We start from the raw sequence: 16057 nt of genomic DNA, 5'->3' as shown, positions 1-16057 counted from the left end.
TAAGATCCATACTGTCAAATCTCTTACAACCCAATTTGAGTAACTTCCTTCTTTAAAAAAAAAAAAATCTAAGCATTACTATAAAGCAGCAGTTCTCACAGTTTGGTCCAGGAGCCCCAAGACCCTTTCAGGAGTTCACGAATTCAAAACTTTTTTTTAAACAATACTATAATATTATTTTCCTTTCTCACAAGTATACAATGGAGCTTTCCAGAGGCTACATTACATGTGATATCTATCCAACAGAGAGAAAGCAAAAAAGCTCTTTCATTAAGATGTATGCAAAGATGTAAAATAATGTCACTCTTCTCAGTAAATGTTTGTTTGCTTTTTTATTAAAATGTTTATATATGAGTTCATCAGTTATTTTTAAATGAATTAATAAATATTTGTAAATTTTCTCAGTTTCAATATCAATAAACATAACTCACAAAGATCTTTGAGGACTTCAGTAATTTTTATTTAAGAGTAAAGGAATCCTGGGTGAGGGTGGGTGAAATGGGTGAAGGTGGTCAAAAGTACAGACTTCTAGTTGTAAGTAAATCCTGGGGATGTCAAATACAGCACAGTGATTACAGTTAATATATTTGAAAGTTGCTAAATCTTACAAATTCTCATCTCAAGGAAAAAAAACCTGTCACTATATGGGATGAAATATATTAACTAAAATTACTGTGGTGGTCATTTCACAACATATACATATGTCATTATGTTGTACATCTAAAACACAGTGTTATAATATGCCAATTATACCTCAATTTAAAGGCAGGGGAGAGGTTAAAGGTCCAGAGACTGGAAATTTAAGAACTACTGGGTTAGACAAGATGAGATCTGTGGACTTGCACCATCAGCAACACTGGCAACTTGTCAGAAAACACAAATTATCAGGTCCCATCCCACACACATCTATTAAAGTAGAATCTGGAGGGGCAGGGCCCAGGACTATGCATTGTTAACAAGCTCCTAGTTGATTCTTATGCTTGCTTAATTTTTGAGAAGCACTGGACTAAAGGAAACCATGTAAAATGAAATGCAGAGGACTATAATTTTAGAAAAGACAAAAGAAAAACATTCAAAACTATAACAAGAAAGTTTTCCTAAAGATGTGACTATACAAAATAAAAGGACTTACTCTGCCACCCCTAAAAATAATAAAGAGTAATCAATACTAAAAACTCTAGGACTAAGGAAGAAATGTGGGCAGGAAAAGCACATATACAGAGGAGAAAACATTGAATTCGGACTCCTCCACAATAACATTCCAAGCCAGAAAACAGTGGTGCAGTGTCTCCAAGTTCTAGGGCAAAGAATGACTTAACCCAAAGCTCTCCTTTGAGTATAAAAGAAGGCGACATTTTCTCAAATATGCAAAAACTCAGATTATATATTGCCTACAAATTCTTAAGGAAGTTGTTGAACAATGACACTATGCAAATAAAGCAATAAATAAAAGTAAAAAATTAAGGAACGTAGAAGTTATGAAAAAGGGCTAATGCAAGCATTGAATTAAATACAGAATCAAGACTAAACAAACGTAAGAATTACAGAAGGGTGTGCTTTCTCATTTTTCACAAACAAGAAGTCTCTACATACATGGCCTAAAATTAAAATATGTAGCAAGAAATTGGTTTTCATAATCATTTTTTCTTACCTTAGAGGTATCATTTTTACAAACTAATATTCTTTGTGAAAAAAAGCATCTCAAGGTCAACAATTCCTTCCATTTAATACCTTCTGTTAAGTTCAAGTAAAACTAAAATTTAATTGTTTTTATTCAAAATAAAAATATGTGACGTAATGCCATTTTGTCTTTTTACTCAGTTCTGTCTTATATATTGTCTTTGCACAGAGAGATCTCTAGAATGATTATCTCTGTATAGCTGAACACTGAGTAAATTTTTATATTTTATTTTATACCTTAACCTTAGCAGTTTTGTTTTGTCTTAAACACTCTTAAAATTACTGAGGACACCCAAGAGCTCTTGTTCATGCAGGTTATTTCTATTGATATTTCTCATATTAGAAACTAAAACTGGAGTCTTAAAATATTTACTTCAAAATAATTACAAATCTATTACATGTCAGCATAAATAACACATTTTTAAAGGAAAAAATTATAATTTGCTCCTTGAAAAATTAGTAAGATGAGTAGCACTGTTTTGGGAAACACATTTCCCAAAATGTGTTTCCCGAAACACATTTTGGGAAATCTCTTTAATATCTCACTTAAAAGAAGACAGGCCAATTCTCTTAAAGGCTTCTGCATTCAATCTGTTGTAATATGTCAAACTGAAGTATGTGAAGAAAACCCAGCTTTACGCGGACATACAAGTGGGCAGGGAAAAAAGCATTTTAGTGGCCTTTCTGATAACTATAGCTATTCTTTAACGTAATATTAAAATTTGATGAGTAGTAATTTCTTAAAGGTTAATTGCTATTCGGTGTACTCATGAGAATAAGAATAAAAATGACAATGTCTTAGTATTTTTATGAACACATATCTGACCTATGGGACCCCTGAAAGGGTTTGGGGGACGACCAGGGGTGATGAGAACTGCTGCCTTATACTAATGTTGGATGAATATGAACAAAGTAGTTAACCTTTCTCAACCTCAATCTCCTCAGCCATTAAAATCAGAATTTTGTAATTTATTAATAAGAGTGTTAATTTCCACTGTTAAAAATATTCTAAAGCGTTGTCCCCTGGTATTTTATCTTGAAGTATATTTGCTGGTTTCTGTTGCAGAAGAGTTGCTTTTAATACTAGATGAGACTCATGATCTCAGCTACCCAAGCTGATAACCAGAGGATTTGATTTCAAAGAATAATGCAAGAAGCATGTTCAAGTAGAATCTGCAAACGTTTCAATTTGTTTGTTACTGGATTATTTTGATTTTTGGAATTGCTGTGGTGGCTGTCTACTTGAGTCACAGAACTTTCTCTCTTGCAATGACAGTAATTATTTCTGGTATTACTTTGTTTGTCATTCATGAACTGACGGCCATTTATGGAAGATGCCGAAGTCAGGAGAAACCACTGCTACCCAACTAGAATTCTTGGAGTGTACACTTAACTAGGATCAAATTGAAGCTATAGCACTGGAGAAACCAAGAGACACCACCTCAGTATGATCTTATATTAAAAACGGGCATCTTTGGGCCGTTGGCCTTTTCAAAGTCTCTTGAACATTTTTAAATAGAAATCAATTCTGGCTTTAAAAAAAATAAATACACACAAAAAAGTCCCATGCTTTAGCTCAGAATTTTTCCAGAATGGGAATGCTGAATGAAAACATCAAAAACAATAATGATGTTCAGAACATCTGATGTGCTATTATTATTTGCTTAGTGCTGCACTAGGCACTTTATTTACATATTTTCATTTAATGCTCACAGCTCTGAGGTAGGTATTATTATCCACATTTCCAGGTTGTTAGAATAACTACAACATAGACAAATTAGGCATTTCTCCCACGTTCCACAGCTAGTAAGAGGTAGAGCTAAAACTGAAACCCCAGAGCCCATGCTCCTCCCCGAAAGGCAGGTCACCTGGAAAGATTATGTAACCAGGAAAAATCATTAGTAAGAAAGATAATATTCAAATATAGAAAAAGATGTATGATCTAAAGTCTCATATAAAATAGCACGTTTACACTATGACCACAACTATAGAAAGATAAAAGGACAAAAACTAAACAGAATTATGCAAAGGTAAAAGTTATTTAGGTAAATAGGAAGACCTGTGACATTTTTCCCTCAAAACAACAATCTTTTAACATTGTTTCTCATAAAAGTGATTATACTCAATGTTTCGAGATTTTTTAGATCCTAGAAGAGTTTTTCAAAACTGTATTTTAATCAAAGTAGAAGAAATCACCACAGAACAGGGACTCTGCTTCGTGCTGCGACATTTCCAATGTGAATTTGAAAGACCTTAACACGCTGGCTGTATAAGGGGGCACCTTGAGTATAAAACCTGAGGGCGACTTCATCCGCCCTGAATGGGCCTGGCCCTGACAGCAACACGTACCATGCCCCCAAAGGTGTATGGACAACTCCAGTGCATTTCCTAAGTTGGAAGCAACCCGGATGTAGCTGGAACACCTACACTAGGCTTTCATGCAAAGATCCCCTTGGCCTTGTATTTTTTTAATTCTTGAAATCTTATGTTTTCCATTCAGTTCAACATTTACTAACTCAGAGTTTCCCAACCTCAGCACCACTGACATTTTGGGCTAGGAGATTCTTTGTTTTGTACATTGTAGGATATTTAGCAGCATCCCGAGCCTCCACTCACCAGACGTCAGCAGTACTCGCTCCTCCAGTTACGGTAGCAAAAATCCCCTCCACACTGCCAGATAGTCCCTGCAGGGCCAAGCTGGCCCAATTGAGAAGCACTGACCTAAACGTAGCCTCAGTCCAGTAAAATGGGGAGAAACTCTATTCAAGAAGCCCTTAGGAGAAAATGAGATTACAGTTGTTGGGAGTGGCTCTCCCAAGTCCCATCTTTCTATAAGTAGCTTATAAATATAAAGGAATACACGTGAAGATTTGCAAGTACACAAAGATACGCAATTTGGAAAGAGTTTGGGAAGAAACAGGAAGGTATAAATTAGTCTCAATGAATTCAAGCTCTCTGCAACCAGAAAAACTTTCCATTGCTAGTGTGTGTACAGATCTATATTTGAAACTACATACCATGTGGACAAGAAATTTTTATTTCAGAACAATTGAAGCTAGTTCGGAATCTCAGTAGACTGGATGCTAAACTAAGCTAGGATTCAACTATCTAAAAGCAAATTTAATGCACTTTGATCGCTTTTTTTTTCCATTTGCCTAAGCAAAAAGAAGACAAGAGACTAAAAGGGCTGAGGCTGCCCACGTGCAGCAGGAAGCAACAGGCACAGCATGCAGAGGACACACCCACATCTTCCCTCATTTCATCCTCCAAGGACAGTTACTCTCCTTTTCGCAGCTGAAGACATCAATGTGAGAGAAGGCATACAGAGTAAGTGGCAGAGCAAGGGCTCCAAACCAAGGGGAGGAGGAGGCCAACGGAAGTGGTGAGAGTGACCAAGAACACAAACTTAGGACAAGACAGTACACCTAGACTAGGGATGATGGGTTGACAGCCCTCTTCCACCAATCATTGGTGATGTGATCTCTGGCAAGTTACCCACCATGAGCCCCAGCTTCCTGGTTTGTAAACAAGACATAAAACCATCATCTACTTTACAGGATTCTGGTCTAGTGAGGGGCGTTTAGGAGATAAGACAACAATCTGGGGAACAATGCTGTAGAACAATAAACCACATACACCCTTCGAGACTTTTTCCACACTGTTAGAGAAGTTGTTGCAAGAAAGTGATTGGACAGAACACAACTTTGTGAGACAGTGTATGAGAACAGAGACCAAAGGCCCACAGGGCTAAGCCTGACAGGGAGCTGCCCAGGATTCGGGCAGGGAAAGCCCGGCAGGGACTGTTGACAGGGTGTTTAGGAATGATTTGGTTAGCCACTGGTGCCCTAAGATTTCTCAGAATGAATTTCCTCCATAAAACTAAGCTTATGGTCAAGAAAGCTAAACAATTTTCTAGAAGTTTAACTGCTTAACTTGGTTTTAAATGCACAAGGCAGTTAAGCAAAAACAATTTTCTAGAAGTTTAACTGCTTAACTTGGTTTTAAATGCACAAGGCAGTTAAGCAAAAACATCAAAACAAATGTTGATTAAATCATCAGCACTGTCCAAATAATGAAGCAAGATCTGATGACCTCACTTGTAAATGTCACAAAGAGAAAAAAGGCGTAACAAGGGAACGTGCAATTCTATTTTTTTAAAGGGGAAGCATAAAAAGCTTACTTAACTCCCTACGCCCCTAACAGTCTCTATTTATTTTGCTTTTTCTCAAATACTAAAATTCAAGACTTTGAAAATTTTTATTTGTGTCTAAGAGGCAATTCTCAAGAAGTATGTGTCATATTTTTAGGTTTTGTTTATGTGGAAATATCAAATTAGTTCATATTTTATTTTACCTAACCTCATAAACAAAACCTAGGCAACACATTAAAGAGTAAGCATATATTTTTGATCTGTGTTATTTGATATTCCCCAACCTGGTCTCCAGAAAAATAAGTCTACTAAAGTATAAACTGAGTTATACTAAAGTATAAACTGATCTATGAGTTATCTACTAAAGTATAAACCTGAACAAAGCCAACTAAAAAACAGCTTCTGGTAGTGGAAAATCATCTCAGAAAAACAAGTTTCACTGGAGGACACTGCTGCTGCTAACTTAGACTGGATGCTAAACTAAGCTAGGATTCAACTATCTAAAAGCAAATTTAATTCAAAAGAACTAATGTTTGCAAACTAGTATTTAAATGAAAGGACACATTTAGGATCAGCCAACCTGCAAGAACTTCCAAGGGGTAGACTCATAAAATCAAATTTCTACATCATTTTTAATTTTTTCTTTAATCAAATATTGCAGAATAGAAATTGCTAAGTGACCTCAAATAGCCACCTTGAAAATGAAGGTTTGCCACGAAGTACAAATAAAGTTCAATTTCCTGTGGGCTTTCAATATACTCTAGACCTCCATTATAGTTTTTAATCTAAGAAGTATGACAAACGACTCTAATAGTTTTAATCCAAGTTTGATAAATGGAATTTGGAATAATTAATATACTATGAGCAGTTCCCAAAACTCTATGGTATATTTTCAATTCTCTAGTAACTGCAAGAATTTCAACTTCCACATATTAACAATAGGCTACATGAAACAGCTTGGGCTTAGAGATGTCTGATTTCAACAGCCCATTTCCTTGGGGCAAAGAAGAAAGATGTGGAAATATTTCTCATTAACCACATCAACCTTTACAGTAAAAGAAATATGTGCCAATTCATAGGATGTACTCTACTTGAAAAGCATGTATGATCATTTAGTATAAACAAACACATTTAGAAACTAAAAGTTCCTGTTCAGACACAATTTCCTCTTTCCATTCATCCTTGAAAGCAGCCATTTTTAGGTGAACTGCACTCTAACTTCTGAAACAGATATTAATATATCTGTGGACAGTAACTAAGCCACCAGTAAATTACTTAATGAGCACTGCAAATACGCCCATGCATTAGCTTTATCAAATTATTCTGAACTAAGGTAAAGTCAAAGCTGATTACAGCACACTGGAGTTTTAATCTATCCAGACCAACATGACCTTTCCCTGAGCCCAGTGGGGAAGAATGCACTCCACGTTCCCCAGTCCCCTCCTTCGGGCTGCCACCCTCCTCCTGCAATAGCAACCCCTGCAGAACTGCAAAGCAGACCTGACAAGCCCACAGGCTCATACGAACCTCAGCATGAGAAATACAGCCATGAAGATTGAGAAAAAGGAAAAAACAGACCAGGAGGGTCAGCAGTTATAAGCTGAAGGGGATGGAAGTGGATGCCAGAAGATCAAAGGTGCCACCTTCCTGATAGGCAAGGAAGAAACAAATTATGTTGTTCAAAATATTACATTAGAAAGTACAAGTACTTACAAGAAACTAAGAAAGCTAGCTACTCAGAAAACATGGGCAAAAAGGCCAAAAACAGATTAAGGAAGAATCAGCATCTGTATTTGGCATAAATAAGCAACTGCTGTCCCACTAAGACTCTCGATTTCACTTAAAAAAGGAACGCCACGTGTGGTGGGCAAACCATTACCACTTTCTCCTGAGGTCGGGGATGGTGGTGGGGTGGCAGCAGTAACGCTGTGTTTATCCCAGACAGTCTCCAAGATACCTACACCAAGAAAGGAAAAACTGAGTTTAAGAGAGAAATAAAGTCCAACATATGTAAATCAGATTTAGAAAAACAATGTATTGATTATCTCTGATCAAACATCAGTCTCTAAATATCCCTCTCTCAGTTACATGTTCAACTGCTTCTTGGACAGCACTACTTAGATATTTTAAACTCAATTTATCTTCCCCACGAACCTGTCACCAGTCTCCTTACATTCGCTCACCATAACCAGCACCATCACACACAATCTCAGCATCTGGCCTCTGCTCTCCCCACCTTGCCTCGCTCCTACCCCACACAAAAGACCACATCATGCTAAACTGTTTGCCGGTCCTTCCACATGTGTTCTACTCTTTCTCAATCTCTGACCTGCTCTCCTTCCCCGGAATCTAAACTTGACCTTGACACCAGACTAACGCTACCTGTCTGGCCCTCAGAACTCAGCTCAGCTGTCACCTCCTCCAGGAAGTTTTCTTGCCTGTTACACTTTACCTGCACATAACAACACACTTTCTTAAGTTGCCTTTCCTCTCCACTAGCATATACATTACTAGAGGGCAGGGGCTGTGTTTTATTCCTCTTTTTGTCTGTTCACAGAACCTGGCACCTAAGATCATAAAGCTTTTGAAAATATTTTGTTGTCAAAATATTTACTATTACAGCAAAAACAAACCCTGAATGTATCATGCTAAGTAAAAAAAGCCATATACCAAAGGTCACATATTATATGATTCCATTTTTATGAAAGTCAAAATAGGAAAATCCATAGAGACAGAGAGTAGATTAGAAGCTGCCAGTGGTTGGAGGGCACTGAAAATATTCTAGAATTAGCGTGATAGTTGCACAATCTTGTGATTATATTAAAATCCACTAAGTTGTTACACTTTAAAATGGTGTATTTTATAAGTGAATTAAATCTCAGTTTAAAAAATTTTAATGTTCATACAGTAGAACTTAGAAGTATCAGACATGGTCCCTAACTCTAGACATTTAACACCTAGTTGGGGGTGTCAATAGCGCTCTGAATAAATAAATGCTCTGAGAGTTGGGTGTCCCCCTAGACTTTTGAGGAAGGACAGGAGACAAATAAGATTACTTTTGATTAAGCATTCTTACAACCAACTTTAAGTGCCCACTACATGCCAAGCACTTCCATGAAGCATACAAAAGAAAAAGTTCCTAGACATGCAGAAAGAAACCTGGGTAGATAAGGACTTCCTTTCACTACAACACTCCTTCAAGCAAGCCCAGGCTCCTGGTGCCTCCAGGCCTCTCAGCCAGGCACCACCTCTCCTAAGGAGCAGGCCCACTGGCAGCACAGTAGTCATGGTCCTCATGACTCAGGGCACTCCACTCCTCCTACCTTCCTGTCTCATTCCTTCTATCTAGTCTTACTCTTCACACATTGGCATGGGGTGCTAATAAAACAGAGAAGATGATAAAGAATGCAACCTACAACTGCAACCTAGCACACAGGGCACTGATTCCACACCTTGCCTCACTTCCCGACACACAACTTGAAATTTTCACATCTTCCTTCTCCTCCAACTTCTCCTGATCTTAAATTCAAATTATTTTAAGTAAAGTTTGCCACCCACCTTACTTAGAATGCAGTTATCAGCAGTTCAATCATATTCCTATGACCTAGTCCACACCTCATTAATCACGGTAATAGTGGGGACCAATTAATGGAAGACTATAAGGAAAATAAGTTACAAATATTTTTTGAGTTTCTACCTAATGTGCTAGACACTGAGCTAGGTGCTGGGAATAAGGCAGCACATTCTTTGTTTTTATGCTCAGGTCGGTAAGAGCTAAAACACCTAATAGGAAATTCTGAGCACCAGGCCTGAACTCTGGGCGACGCGGGCAGGCCCCTGTCTCTTGGCACACCACCGAAGTGCTAACCTACCTGTCAGCAGCCCAAGCACCGTCTGCACCTGGTCCAGCAGCAGTTTCCGCAACTCCTCCTTCCGAGCCACACTGAGGTCTTCGCGGGGACAAGCCAGCTCTTCTGAAGTTGTCTTCAACATGATCAGCCCCAGGGGGGTTGTCACAGGGGACTGGATCAACTGCCAGGAAAATGTAAGTTCTGAGTAGACTATTTTAGCCATTAAGGTATAAAGAGGACAGAGTAACATCACACCTGTGAAGTACCTGTGTGTTTAATTTCACATAAATCAATGCTTTAGAAAAATGACTTAAGAGTACATTTATGTACCTCTTAATCATTCAAAATATATTCTCATTTTATTTTTAAAATGAAATGCTAATATCTCGAGCTTAAAATAAAAAACAATGCTCTTTTACACCAATATCACAATTTTTATACATGTCCAGATTCCCAACAGGGCCTTGGTTATTTTGCCCAGATAAACATATTAGTGATTAAAATATGTGTAAACCAATTTGTGATATCTTTTCAACATTCAGATCTTAAATAGACTTCATATTTCTAAGCTTTGCATGTTTCATGCCAAGTTCAAGTTTAAACATGTGGCAGGGCAGAAATGGGCATACACATCATTAAACTATAACTATGGTTACGATTTTGCAAATACTATGCAGCAAATTAAGTTACTTTTTCTTGCATCTGCAACATCCACTATACCATAAGTTTCCTTAAACAAAAAGACAGGAAAAAAAGGTTCACCATCAACAGCATAACAGTATTTATCTTTCTAATCAATTTCACAAAATTCAAAGCACTACTACTGCATTTATTTTTCAGTTTCCAGAAACAGTAAAAGTAAACGAGGTGCCATTAAAATTCTCTGTTGAGTTATATGCAACAATCTATAAGAAAGCAAACAATTTAAGGAACACTTGACCATTTTCTTAAATCATAATTAACTTTAAATGTAGTTCCTTCTCTGATACAAATAAAATTTTTATTTACTCTCAGGGTTGGGCCTTGTTAGTACTTGGATGGGAGACCACTTAGGAAGACCAGGTGCTGTAGGTGTAAAAAAAATTTTTAAAATAAGGGATTGTAAGCTGACAAGGTCCTTGCAATCTGTGAGGTCAACCAAGGGTTGCCTTGTCTAAAAAAAAAAAAATTTATTTACTCAATCTACAAAATGAAAGCCTTAGGGAAGAAGAGGACACCAAGAACTACACCCAGACAGAACATATATTTCCCAATTCAAGAAACACAGGGCCTTTTCCTTTCCCTTGAACACAACTCTTCCCACTGGAGACCAAGGAAAAGTTCATCCCCAAAGAGTAGGAAAAGTACTCAATAATGAGAACTTATGATAAATTCAACTGCCCTCAGAAGCAGCATTATGTAAAATCAGCAGCAACTAATGGCGTGTTACAAATGCTTTCTGTGGGTAACAGAAGGAAACTATACTTTTGGTGGTGATACTGAGTATACAGACATTGAGTTATAATGCTGTCCGCCTGAAATTTATATGATGTTATTAACCACCATTACTTCCATTTAAAAAAAAATGCTCTCTATTAAATCAGTTCTCTTGAACACTAAAATTTCAAGTACATCATCTACAAGTATTCTCTTCATTTTCTACAAGTTTGGACTATTTCTAACACCAACTTAAATTCAGATGATGCAGTAGGAGAAGAACAGGAAGCTGTCATCTAACAAATTTTCTTTCCATAATAAAGCAGAACTGACCTTTCATAAGCACCTCTTTCCATTCGGAAACCTCTGGGTTATCCATCTGTACTTTATAACAGAGGTCCCCAACCTTTTTGGCACCAGAGACTGGTGCTCGTATGAGAATCTAATGCCTGATAATCTGAGGTGGAGTTGAGGAGGTGATGCTAGCGCTAGGGAGCGGCTGAAAATACAGATGAAGCTTCGCTCGCTCGCCACTCAACTCATGCTGTGCTGCCCAGTTCCTAACAGGCTACAGACCAGTACCAGTTCATGTCCCAGGGGCTGGGGACCTCTGCTTTATAAGATTTCTATTATTGCCCTCCTTTCACTTCTTTCCTTCTCCACCTATCATGTCTCCATTTTCCCCCAAGCCCTCAACCTTACTCTCTCAGCCAGAATGACCCATACTACCAAATATTCCATTTGGCAATACATTTTCCTGTAGATATGAAATGCTTCTGTGCTCCCCAGAAATAAATTCCTACAATATAGAAAATGTATCTTAAAGCCCTCCTTTCTTTCATCCTTTGAGAGAAGGGGAGACAGGCAAGAAACAGGCTGAAAATGAAAGTTATTCTCTTTTTGAAAGAACAGACTTATAAGATGTATAATTTTACTTCTCACTAGCTTTATGTCCAGAATGTTTTTTATTAAAATAGTGTTTCCTTTTACCATCTTCACATATATAATTTAAGTTCATAACGCAGGTAATCTCTGTAATTTATTTTAACAGAGAGAATAGCACTTTTAGGTTGAAAATCAAGTTCAGGTTCTTAGTGTGAGGTTCTGAAAAGGTACAACAATTTTTACTACCAATCACAGGAGAAAAGGCAATTTTTTCTATGCTGCTTGCCCCTTAATTATCTGGCCTCAGGTGCATTGTGACCAAAGGTCCAGCTCAGTAGATTTCAGGAATCTGAAGAATAGACTCTAAAAAGGTGGTGTGTGTGCCAGTACATGGGAGGAGGAAGGAGACAGAACAGTGGTCAGTTTTGACTTCAACTACTTCTGCAAATATCCTTCTGGGGCCCTGAATCAACTCCTCTCTGCCAGGTATGGTAGCTCCCACAATTGTAGCATAAACTGCATAGATGCCCCCAGCCAACTGTCACAGAGTTAAATTTTTTAACTATGCATCCCAGACTGCAAGCAGACCAGGATGAAACTAAACTCAAAAAAACCTTTTAGACAAGGTTTAATCAAAGGATTGTATAATGGTGAAGCTGATTCCAGAACCAGTTTGGTCTATTTTACCAATATCTGAAGAAAAGGTTCACTTTATCATTATCTGAATTGTCAGCAACTGAACACCATTCATTCTCGAGATGGCTTTCATGCCACTGACTGGTTCTCATGAACAAATAAGCAGCAGAAAATAATACAATCGGAAGGAAAGGATTTTAAAGATCACCAGGTCCAATCCTCTCATTTTACAAAGAAGGAAAAACAGGCCCACATAGCAGCAGGGCCTACTGAAACCAAATATGATTTGACAAGAATGGATGCAGACCCCAAATCCGCTGCCTCCCAACTCAATGCTCCTCCCACTATGGGATGTTTCAAGGTCACGAAGGCTGCATGAGGTTAAAAAGTCATTTTTGAAGATGTAGAAAGAGGGAAGTGGTAGAGGACAGCAGAAGACAACTAGCCTTTTTAAATCTCCAGGAGCACTTCACCTAAAAATGCTCTTCCAAATTCTCATTTATCATCTGTAATTATACTTCAAGGGTAGACAAGAAATATCTGTTCTTCAACAAAGGAGTTGGATGAAAACATGGCTCTTCCTCACTTCCTACTGGCTCACACTCCATGGCTTCCTCTCACGGGACATGCCACTAACCCTCCCAGGGATGAACCCAGTTAGACCTCCAACCTTCTTGGTCTTTCCATCCCCAGTGGACTTCCCAGCTCCCACCTAAGACAGCCATGGAGAGTTACCACAACTGTCCTCAGCTTGGAGTGAAGGTAAGTGAAACAGAACCAGCAAAGCCTCTCACCTCATATCCTACCACTCCAGGCTCCCTGGTCTCCTCAGTTTCTCTGCACTTTCTATATTCCCTCTGCCTAAAACACTGTTCCCCAGGATACCCATATGGATCACTCCATCACTTCCACTCAGGTTTCTGCTCAAATGTCTACTTCTCAAAAAAGCCTTCCACAATCATCCCGTCTAAATAACACTCCTGATATTCCCTTTCTCCTTACCCTGAGTTTAGTTTTCATCATGATACTTTAATAACCTGCAAGTATTTATCTGCTCATTGTCTACTGATCCCCACCACACCCCCGAGAATTACAAGTTCCATGAAGACAGGACACTGTATTTGTTCATTACTACATCCTCACATGCTTAGCACATGGCTGGTATTCAACAAATAGTTTACTGAACAAATGCATGAATTTCGTCTACAGTATCAATTCAATAAAACTCTAGATAAATGAACAAATAACACAAAATTGAATGAAGAATTTGTTGGCCACTTTGAAAGGCAATCTGAGAGAAGCAATACTGATGTTGAGTTTTTTTTAATTGCTGCATCATTCAAATGATTGGTAGGAAGAGCAGACAGAATGTTAGAAAATGGTATTGTTCTGTAAAATTCTGAACCTGCAGTCAGTGAGATTATAAACAACTTTTTTTTTCTATAAACTGAAGGGTAATACCCATTTCCTGCATACTCGAGACTGTCTCAATAACATGACAATGTTTCTAGCTCTAAAATATGAATCGAATGAACAGCATCTCCCTCGTGGCTTTCAGGTTACACCTATTGCACAATGACTTCCAAATCCTGACCTGTATATAGTCAGATCTCACAATTCCCAATGTCTCACTAGATATACATGGAAGAAACATACAAATCTTAAATGCATTTTCTGCCAAACTGAATTCACCACTTTCTACTGAAATTTAATCCTTTCTTCATCCCTGGCCTGGAAAATCTGCTACCTATGCCTGAAATCCAGAAAGCATTCTAGAATCCCCCTTCCCCTCACCCCTACCACCTAGTCATTGCCTCGTGACTGTCTCCTAAGTGCCTTGCCTCTCTCCACCAAGCAGGAGCTCTGCATAGCTTAGGTCACCTCGTCTCACTTAGATTTTGCCAACAGCAGCCTTACTGGCCTCCTTCGCATCAGCTTTGCCCCTCTGCAATCCAGACTCCACACAACTGCTAAAGCTGTCATTCCATCATTAAAAAGGTGCCGTTTTCTCCCTTCTCCAAACTTTTCATTAGCTTGCAAGGAAGGTATGACTTAAACATCAAAGCCCCCCTGTGAAGATCAGGCCCTTCCTGGTCTGGCCCCTGACGGTCAATCTAGCTTCTTACTCTACCACCCTACCACCTCTCATCTCATTACCAACAACACGGAAAATACCTCGGCTCCTGAGTCTAAACGCTACACCACTACTGCACTCTGCATACACTTTATTACAGTAATTGTCATATTGTTGGATAATCACTGTTTGCATAGCTATCTTGCCACTACATTATGAAGGCCTCATCCTTGTACTCCAATACTTGGCACAGTATCTAACAGGCTTTCAAATATTTGCTGAACAAAATTTCACAAGAGGTTAACAAAGCAAATGGATTTCCCCAGCCCTTTCTCCACCGCACAAAGGTACAACATGTCTCAAGAATATAAAGTTACATGAATCTATCCTACAATGAATGACCTCGCTACTGCAGTTCCAAAATGCGAATCTTAAAACTCTTCTTCAAGACAAAGAAATAATCACTTCTACAAACAATTTACAGGATAAAGTTTCCTTAGCTATATCCTTACCTGTAAAATGTTAGTAAAAAAGTCATGGTAGAACATAGGCCAATCTTGACGGCCAATATCAACAATAACTTTGCAGAGCTTGTTCCGGATAAAGTAAGGTAAGGTTTTGTGGTGAGCCAAAAGGAGTTTGGGTAGGCAGCTACGGATTTCCATCTTATCCTGAGATGGGACCCCAAGCCACATTTTATTGATCAGATTCTGAAAAACAAATACACATCTTTTAAGTTAGCGATCAATACACAAAATGTACTGGTTTTCAACCAATGGTTGACTATATCACTTCAAACAAGAAACCCAATTTGGCAATAAGAGTGAAAAAAAAAAATATTCAAATCTTGAAACAACAATCCTAGGAAGATCTGCTAAATTTAATGGAAACAAAAAGCTGTATATGTAAAAACTTTCTATTATACCACTGTCTCTAATTCACCAGAAAATAATGACAGAAATAAAAATAGGAAAATAGCATGGTGAATAATGGTACAACCACTTAAACGGGAATGCAGTATAAAGGTAAGTTGGAGAAAAATGCAGAATACAAAATGGCTTGAGCCATATGATTGCTATAATTAGATTTTTAAAAAAGGAAAATTTGGGGGTTGGGATAATAATATTATGGGTATTATCCCTCCTGCCAAACTGTTTTTCTTTATCTTTCTTTTTTAAATGATAACATGGAAGAAAAAGTTATATGTTACCACAAATGACCAGCCTACCTAACCCAACCTTACCTTTCTGAGAAAGATGGAGAGGTACCCCAGAATGCCAGATATCCTGATAAAGACAGAACGTGGAGAAGCCCCTGAGCTGAGTTACCACTGTTTCTCAGGCATCTGTACATCAAAGCTAAAGC

At 38.1% G+C, this 16057-nt stretch overlaps 1 protein-coding gene across 5 annotated transcripts in view; it reads right to left on the bottom strand.

The window, feature by feature from the left end:
* Nucleotides 1–16057, bottom strand: part of XPO6 (exportin 6) — a 97348-nt gene that overhangs the window by 46994 nt on the left and 34297 nt on the right. For 3 of the 5 annotated variants that reach the window (XM_039884674.1, XM_039884677.1, XM_039884676.1), the window contains 3 exons: nt 15205–15402; nt 9703–9862; nt 7710–7787 (listed from right to left, as the gene is read on the bottom strand). In XM_039884674.1, coding sequence (XP_039740608.1) covers nt 7710–7787; nt 9703–9862; nt 15205–15402 — 436 coding nt within the window. Of the gene's footprint in view, nt 1–7709; nt 7788–9702; nt 9863–15204; nt 15403–15935; nt 15979–16057 lie in introns of all 5 variants that reach the window. The other 2 variants (XM_039884679.1, XM_039884675.1) reach the window with 2 other exon arrangements.

Source organism: Pteropus medius, unplaced genomic scaffold (genome assembly GCF_902729225.1).
Source record: "Pteropus medius unplaced genomic scaffold, Ma_sr-lr_union100, whole genome shotgun sequence".
Lineage (NCBI taxonomy): Eukaryota > Metazoa > Chordata > Mammalia > Chiroptera > Pteropodidae > Pteropus > Pteropus medius.
This window is presented reverse-complemented; position numbering and strand designations above follow the sequence as displayed.